This window comes from Panicum virgatum, chromosome 7K (genome assembly GCF_016808335.1).
Source record: "Panicum virgatum strain AP13 chromosome 7K, P.virgatum_v5, whole genome shotgun sequence".
NCBI lineage: Eukaryota > Viridiplantae > Streptophyta > Magnoliopsida > Poales > Poaceae > Panicum > Panicum virgatum.
This window is the reverse complement of record NC_053142.1, coordinates 2,202,772-2,212,193: the sequence shown is the minus strand read 5'-3', so window position 1 is coordinate 2,212,193 and position 9,422 is coordinate 2,202,772. Positions and strand designations below refer to the sequence as shown.

General features: G+C 43.5%; 1 protein-coding gene across 1 annotated transcript; it reads right to left on the bottom strand.

Annotated features, from left to right (window-relative positions):
* Window positions 1–411: 411 nt before the first annotated feature.
* On the bottom strand, window positions 412–3,310 carry LOC120643045. Its single transcript, XM_039919580.1, has 6 exons — window positions 3,119–3,310; window positions 2,379–2,417; window positions 2,134–2,237; window positions 1,870–1,944; window positions 1,543–1,633; window positions 412–518 (listed from the first exon to the last, which is right to left on the bottom strand). The coding sequence occupies exons 3-6, from the start codon at window positions 2,197–2,199 to the stop codon at window positions 412–414; spliced, it is 339 nt and encodes a 112-aa protein (XP_039775514.1). The 5' UTR covers window positions 2,200–2,237; window positions 2,379–2,417; window positions 3,119–3,310.
* Window positions 3,311–9,422: the final 6,112 nt, after the last annotated feature.

Below are 9,422 nucleotides of genomic sequence, written 5' to 3'. Positions count from 1 at the left end.
TGGATTTGCCGTAGCTTTTTACCGTGTCCTGCTGCAACACCCGCCTGCCGTCGCGTACGCTATATTCCCCGTAGCGGAACGTTTATCGCTCCTCAGTGCAGATAGTGTAAGTGCAGTGGCCATCCCGTGGAGAAATGTGATTCTAATCTCGATTACATTATCTGTAATAAGTTGAAATCGCACATTGCCTCAAAGTGCCATTAATTTGCTCAAGATGCCCAAAGCCGAACGCGGCTATTACAAACCTTATAACTAGCTAACAACAATATAGGCGTCCTGCGTCCTGCTCGCAGAACTGCTCCCACTGGATGTTGGAAGCTTAACATTTGGTCTGTTGCTTGCCTGCTTTGTAGGATGAGCTGTCAGTCACAAGAGCTCATAAAATTTTACTTATAGAAAAATATGTTTCACTTACTCCTGCTGCGGGGTGACTGGGCGATGAGGAACAAACCGTGGTGGGGGTGGCTTCCGGGGAGTTGTGATGCGGCGGCGTTGAGACGGCGACGCGCTGGCCTGGGCTGCAGTTGGCAATGCTTGAGAGGAGAGATAAAAGAGAAACTAATTTGATGAACCCAATTGCTTGCAGTTTTTTATTAGAGATGCTACCTTACAATCTTTAGGTAAGGAAATAGTTCTCACATTGCTGAAATTAGGGAAACTGAAAGCAAGGAAAGTACTCACTTCATTTTGATAATCTAAGTCAAAAGCTTTTCAGCTTTTTCCAACAAAAATTAGAACTAGTTAGATTTGCTACATAAAAAATTGATTCATCTCGAAAATATCTTCCTTTATATTATAATTTCATTTCATTTCATTTTATAAATAAATTTCAATAGCTTTTAGTGGTCAAAGCTCAATGTCTAATACGACCAGAATTTTCAAAGTGATGAAGTAATTCAAGGACAGCTAGGTGCTAGACACCTGTGCTGATCGCTGATCCAAAAGACAGCTGGGTCCTAGTCACCAGAGCTGAATCCTCATTGGCCTCGTGTCCTTCCTTTTTGCTCGTGTTGCACACACACGGCTGTACACATTGCCGAAAGGCTGCAACAACTAAGACGATAAAGAAAATAAAAGGAAAATTCAATGCTGTGCCACTGAGAAAACCACTAAATCCCTCATATGCAATTGGCTGGACCCACATGTCATTGACAGCCGATAGCATATGACAGATTAGCTGTTTTCTTGGTGGTATACAAGGAAATTGCCTGAAAAAAAAAGCAAACTGAAGAGAACAGACACTTAGCCTATCAGAAAGCCTGGTCTACCATAGAAAGGATTTAGGGACACTTAGCCATCCTACTTCCTAGGAGCGGGGACAAAACCAAAAAGCAGCCTAGACTACCCTGCCCCCTACTATTTCCACTATGGTCTCCCTCCCTATTAGTATTTCACTTCCTATATTCACCATTGCACTTCCTATCAGTATTGAATATAGCATGCCCATAACAATATTCTCTAGTAAGCCAACTCTAACATGGCACATGTATAATTAATCCATAAAGAAAGTGTATTAGATAAACTCAGCAGGCGAGCAAGTACCTGTTTTCTGCCCATATGGCATTGCAATCTTTGCTTTCCTATCATAAGTTGTCTTAAAGGCATTCTTAGCCACCCTTTTGACAGTCGCAGGCTACAATGAACAAGCAAGCAAACAAAACACAAGAGTGAGGCGTGAAGCCGCATATCAGTAATAGCCTCAACTATGGGATCTATTATCAATTTGCTCCTCTAAAGGGTACAACACATGCCAGAACACAAGAAACTCCTTTAAATAAAGGTGCTACATGAGGCTAGGGTACATAAGATGCATGTGAATCAACTGATGTTAAAGAGGAATATAGAGAAAAGTACAACCACCCAACACACCTTTTCAATTTCCTCCCCTTCATCCATTTTGTCAACAGAATCATCTTCACAACTGAACACATCCTCACTCGTGCCCTGGAAAAGTCAAAGGGTTTTAATTTTTAAAAGATCCGTAGATCAAATGTGGCGCACCATCCAATGGTAAAGTCGACATACCACTTTGGGTCTATCATAACAAATCAGCAATCCAACTTAATGTAATGTGGCTAAGATGAATTATCATGAGATGAGCATACAAATGGTTTTAATTGCTAATAAACTTACATGGTTGTCATCACATGAGCCGTCATCATACCCAACCTCATCACCATGAACAATGTGCTTGTCCATTTTACCAACCTCAAAAGGAGCCTTTCACTTGTGTTTCCCTTAAAATAAGAATGCACAGGGGACCAATAGTTTTTTTTTTGGGGGGGGGGGGGGTGAGTTTAGGGTCAGCAAGATCCAAGGGACAATAGCACAAATGGCCTAAAGAGTAAAATGCAACAAAAATTAGGGTTATTACATACCATGGATACTATTGCTGCCCATCTCGGTTTCCTGTTCATCTGAAGTGAGGATAAAGTTGGTTACTCTCAGATCACCTCCACTTCCTCAAGTTGGGAAACAAACATGCAGTGCACAAACAAGACAAATACCTCCAAACTGCCAGGCGCATTTAACGCGTAAAAACCACACACTAAAAAATAAAACATGCTGCTTCTCCAAATTTTGCAACCTACCCAATGCAAGTATCTGATGACTATTGAACCGGCCAAGCAGCAAGCAGAAAAGGCATCTGGATTCATGGTCAATGCAGACAGAGTGGAGCATCCAACATACATTCATACAATACTTGTCGAAAATCCAAACTGCCAGGCCCATTTAACGCTTAAAAACCACAAACTAAAAAATGAAACATGCTGCTGCTCCAAATTTTGCAACCTACCTAATGCAAGTATCTGATGACTATTGAACCGGCCATGCAGCAGGCAGAAAAGGCATCTGGATTCACGGTCAATGCAGATAGAGTGGAGCATCCAATATACATTCATACAATACTAGTCTAAAAATAACAACCAACCACAAACCAAGAACCAATTAAAAATGGCTAGCCCAGCACCCATGCAATGGCTAGCACTAGAAAGTGGGCGCTATACCAGCACAACCATCCAAGCATTGGCACCATTCAAACAACCATGTGGATGCAAGAAGAGGGAAGCAGAGGTGGGAGGTATGTATTAACACAGAACTTTTTTCGGGCACTAACCTGGGGCGATGTTTTGCAATTTATGCTTGAGGCAATCGCCAACCTGGTGTGACCCCAATGTGGAGAATGGAAGGTATTGTTTGCAGGCAACGCATTTGACCGTTATACCTTGGAGGAGGTACTCGAGCTCAGTACAGTGACGGTAGGTGCCGAGATCAGCATGGTAGCAGGCGCTACAAATGAGATGGTTACAAAACCAAAGCTGCAACAAGGATAGGTTAGAATGAACAGAGAAACCAAAATCAAATCAAGCTGCATCCAAATTAATCCAGTCAGAGCTCAGCTCACCGAGAAAATGGGAGGCCGGAGAGGAACCTTGCATTCGGAACACTGAAGGAAACTTGTCCTCAGGATGCACTTCCTCCACCGGGCAGGATGAGTGGAATATTTGGCAGAAGGGCACTCACGCTGGTGTTCCAGAAACTCGCAGTAAGGAATGTATTTGTTGCAGTCGCATTTGAACTTTATCTGAGCAATGATGTTGTTCAGCAAATCGCAGGTGGAGTGAGTATCAGTAGCCAAACAATGGTGGCGGTGGATACAGTCACGACAATAGATTTGACCGCGGATGCACTGGCGGCACTGCCAGGAAGCACAAGAAAGGGGGAAATAATAAGAGAAGAAGTTGAGCTAGGAAAAAACAAAACATGGTAAACATCTCACCGACCGTGTACGCTCTGCAGTGGTAAGTTTCAGGCCGGAGGGTTCGGTGGCAATTTGTGCAGTCCAATAGCCCCTGGTTGATCCTGAGGTGAAACACACTCGTCTCCTGCGATTGAATCTATCAAATTAAGCATCGTGGAGAAACAATAGAGAAGAAGGAGAAGCATCTACGGCCGGGAGGACACGGATCGGACAGCACCCATGCCGGATCTACGATGACGGTTAGGATCGAAGCTCCTCTAAGGATCTAAGCTCCTCTGGGGATCCGATGAAAGGCCCAAGCTCCTCTGGGGATCCCCGCGGGAACGGAGCACGTCGTGTGATTAGGAGAACTGGAGGAAACGAGCGCGGGGGCGGGGGCGCACTCACCGGAGATGAAGACATCGCGGGGCGCCGAGGAGGTGGCGGCGGACATCGAGGAGAAGTAGCAGCGCCGCCGCAGTGTGGGAGGTGGCTGCAGCGCGCAAGCGGGAAGCCCCGATTTGGTCCTGCCGCACGTCGAGCTCATCCTGCACCGCCTCGATCTGCTACTTCGCGCCACCCACCGCGATCCCCCGCAAGAGTTGAGGAAGGAAGGCTAGTGGCGCCGGATCTGCGGGCAGCAGCGGAAGAAGAAAGACGTAGGAGAAAGGGCGACTGGCGGCGGCTGCGTGGTATGCGCGAGTCGTGGAGAGCATAGGCCAGATTGATTAGACCGTCCGCAGCGGTTGCCCTGGATGCGTTGGTTAGGGCCTGTTTAGTTACCGAAAAATTCTGGGACACAAATTTTGTGCAACGAAATCTTGCTATTTCGGAGTAGTAAATGAAGTCTATTTACAAAACTTTTTGCATGGATGGATTGTAAATCGCGAGATGAATCTAATGAGCCTAATTAATCCATGATTAAACCATAATTAGCGGATAGTTACTGTAGCATCACTGTTGCAGATCATGGATTAAGTAGGCTCATTAGATTCGTCTCGCGATTTACAATCCATCCGTGCAAAAAGTTTTGTAAATAGACTTCATTTAATACTCCATGCATGTGTCCAAACATTCGATGTGATGTTTTTGGGAAAACATTTTGGAAACTAAACAGGCCCTAGCCTGTCTAATATTTAGAGACTTAGGCTATCCGCAGCGGTTCCCTATATTCTTCCTCTATATCGCACTATACAGCCACGTCAGCGAGATTCCTCCTCTATTTCAGCCTGTCCCGCGGCGGTTCCCCCTAAATAATCCCCCAATTTCAGCACGTCCCGCCGCCATTGGCATTCTTGCGTATGGTGTCCCCGGGGATGCGGTGGATGAGTACGTCTGAATCAGGGAGAGCATTATACATGAGGACTTTAAGCACTCCTGTCTAATATTCTCTAACATTTGGAGACTTATTCCCATCTATGTATCTCCTCCATTTCCGACACCATCCTCCATATCTCATCATCTATTATTAAATTATATTTCTCTAACTGCCCTAGCAATTATAATACAATAATTCGGGTGTGAGATTTAATATTTTGAATAATAAAATAATGAACACGTACGTAGTGTAATTCGCTTTTAAGTGCATAATTAATGGGGCCGCATATATACGTATAAGTTAGTGAATTTTGCTTGAAATGGTTGGGTTAAATGAATCAGGAAAATTAGGCTGAGCTTTGCTGGTAATTTTCTGATCAATCGTGCACTGCACGACTCGTCAAGGCTTCCCTCGCAAGCCTTGAACCGAGCCAGGCCTTTGGCCTTTGGCTTATATATACATGAGACCTTGGCACTTAAACTTCACCAAGTCCACTTCAATCGAACCAGCACCAAAGTAGAGAGAGATGGATAACAAGGAGAGTAGCTTGTTTGTGAGGTTGATCCATGAGATGGATGAGGATGAGGAGATGGAATGGCAGACACCAACCATCTTGCAAGGCCAAGGTGCAGGTGGATCGCATCACCGCCATGGGTCAGTTTCAGGCCGCGTGAGTGTCGAGCGTGATCATTTCGGCACGATGCTAGGATTCGGGTGGACTACTTCTCCGATGCGCCAGTGTATATAGAAGCTCAGTTTCATAGGAGGTGATGTAATGTCCTTGTAAACGTTTTTTGCAAACAAGTTCATATTGAGAATGTGAATAAAAAGCCTCTGAATGACTCACAGGTTTCAATTGAGGTGACACGTATCCCTTCGCATCGTTGAGGCGGTGTAGGGAGTGGACCCCAATTTTGTGCAGAAGGCCGAGTGCACCGGCATCCTTGTGCTTACTGCACTCCAGAAAGCGGTGGCCACCATTCGCATTCTTGCGCATGGTGTCCCTGGGATGCGGTGGATGAGTACGTTCGAATCGGTGAGAGTATTGTACATAAGGACTTTAAGCACTTCTGCAAGGCAGTGATAACGACTTTTGAAGCCGTTTACCTACGCGCCCATCGCCGACGACCAAGCACGTCTCCTTCACATAGCTGAGAACTGTGGCTTTCCAGGTATGTGGATAGTAGAAATTTTTAGAATGAGTGTAGACACTTCATGCGATGTACTTGTATATATGACCATATTGTAGATAGTTGATTTTTGTATTCATGAATGAATTAATGAAATGAGTATATTAGAAATTTTTGTATTATGAATGGATTATTTTGACACTCTAGTGTTGCATTCGTTCATGCTCACACTCTAGTGATGGATTATTTGTATATTTTTTATATGATTTCATTGTTATTTGCAAGAGTTATTAATGTGATCATTGTAATTGTAATTGTAATAGTAAATAATATTTGCATTGTAATGGTAAGAATTTATAATTTTGTGGAAAATAAAGGTATTTTTCAGTAAAATATGGCTTCAGCAGCTGGAGGGAGTGGCGCCGGTGGAGGTGATCGTTGTCCTTCTGGAGAGAAGGGCACAACTCGAGTAGGTCGTCGGTCCAAAAAACCTAGTGCTTTTCATAGGGCAGCGCTCCGTTATTTGGAAAAAGAATATAGAGAATGCATGGCAAGGGGCGAGGAACCTCCATTTGATCTTGAGGATTTATTGCGGCGTTACGGTTCGTCACCACCAAACTCGGAGGTTTCAGCTCCGCCATCTTCTTCTGCGCCAGCAAGAAATCCGTTAGAGCATTCTGCGTTCCAACGCAAGGACGGTTGAAAACCTATGTGTTGTTGTCCGAATTTTTAAGTTTCATGTTGAGTACTCCTTTGTTAAGTTCTGTAATGGATTAATTGCTCCTTTTAATTAATCAAGATGTATGATGGATATTGCAGATCTTTTAATTATTCATGTTATGTTACATTTAGTTTAATTTAGGTTTGATATATTTTATTTATTCGATACGTGTAAAGAATTCAAATCGATTTCTTTAAAATGCAGATGGACCAGCAATGGATGTACAATGCTGACCGATGTTCGAAAGAATTCATTGATGGCCTGCATTATTTTTTGTCTGTGGCTGAGGCAAACAAGCAGAATGGTTTTATGTGCTGCCTGTGTGTTCATTTCAACAATAACAAGGATTACTCATCTTCCAGAATCCTACACAGCCACATTTTCGCAAATAGTTTCATTTAGAAGTTTGTTTGTTGGACGAAGCACGGAGAACAGGGGATTACCATGGAAGATAATGAAGAAGAAGATTTTGACGACCACTTTCCCGGGAATGCTGGAATCGGTGCATTCGATGACGATATTCCCATGCAAGAGTCCGAAGTAGATGTAGCAGAAAATGATCCCAGCGACGATCTGGGGCAGGCATTGCACAATGTGCAGGAAGATTGTGAGAGTGAAACGGAGAGGTTGAAGTTTCAGAAGTTGTTAGAGGACCACCGTATGTTGTTGTACCCAGATTGCCAAAATGGATTGAAGAAAGTTGGCACCACCTTGGAGTTGCTGCAATGGAAGGCGACAAATGGTGTATCCGACAAGGGATTTGGTGAATTACTCAAACTTGTTAAAAAAAATGATTCCTAAGGACAACGAATTGCCTACCACAACATATGAAACTAAACAACTTGTTTGCCCTTTAGAATTGGAAGTGCAAAAGATACATGCATGCCCCCAATGACTGCATCCTCTACCGAGGCGAGTACGAGAATTTGGATGCATTTCCCGTATGCAGTGCATTGCGTTACAAGATTAGAAAAGATGATATTGGAGATGTCGAGGGGGAGCCTCCCCGGAAGAGAGTTTCTGCGAAGGTCATGTGGTATTCGCCTATAATACCATGTTTGAAGCGTCTGTTTAGAAATAAAGATAATGCCAAATTGATGCGATGGCACAATGAGGAACGCAAGAAAGACTCGATGTTGAGAAAAATAGATAGAACGTACCCTGAATTTGATTTGGATGCGAAAAACATAAGGTTCGGTTTGAGTATGGATGGCATGAATCTTTTTGGTGAGATGAGCAGTGGTCATAGCATTGGCCTGTGACTCTTTGTATGTACAATCTTCCACCATGGCTCTGCATGAAATGAAAGTTCATCATGATGCCAATGCTTATCCCGGGTCCAAAGCAGCCCGGAAATGACATTGATGTGTACCTAAAACCATTGGTCGAAGAACTCTTATTGCTCTGGGGCGATGAAGGTGTACGGATGTGGGATGAATACAAACAGGAAAACTTCAACCTACGAGCATTACTGTTCGTAATGATCAATGACCAGGGTTAAATTTTCCGACCGGTCGCACCTAACCACCGGGGTCCGGTTACCGGTCGGAACCGGACAAACGCAAATTTGAATTCAAATTCCCCCGTTGAAACGGTTCTAACCGGTATACCGGCCGGATAGACCGGTTTACCGGCCGGTTTGACCGGTTTACCGGTCGGTTTGACTGGTAACATGTCAAATTCAATTTTTTTTTCTTTTTTGATTTAAATTCAAATGCCCGCAAAGTATACTAAATAAATATTTGTATAACATATTTTAGTCTAAATGAACCCTCCAACCCTATTTTGTACTACTTTTACATTGTATTTGTATACTTTTGTATGCACGTTTTTTTATTTAACTTCAAATCCCCGCAAACCATACTAAATGAACGAATTTTGGAGAAAATTTGGCACCATTAGATTCGTCGCACCTTGAAGTATTTTTAGGAATTTTTTTGGGAATTTTTCATTTTTTTTTGAATTTAAATTTAAAATTTGAATTTGGACCGGTTTCATACCGGACCAAACCGGAACCGGTCCGGACCGGTTTGACCGGTAACCGGTCAAACCGGACCGGTTACCGACGGTTTGGTGAACCCTGTCAATGACTGGCCTGCTCTTAGTAACTTGTTAGGACATTCGAACAAGGGATACAACGCATGCACAGGCTGTTTAGATGATACCGATAATATATGGTTGACTCACTGTAAGAAGGTTGTATACATGGGTCATCGTCGGTTTCTTCCCATCAGGCATGCGGTACGAAAGAAGGGCAAGCATTTCAAAGGCCAAGCGGACCACCGAACAAAACCGATGCACCGTAGTGGTAAAGACGTCTTCAACATGGTAAAAGATCTAGAAGTTATTTTTGAAAAGGGATTCTGTAGCCAACCTGTTCCGAACAAAAACGAAATGGCGCCCATGTGGAAGAAGAAATCTATATTTTGGGAGCTACCATATTGGGAAGTATTAGATGTTCGTCATGCAATTGATGTGATGCACCTCACGAAGAATTTTTGCGTCAACCTG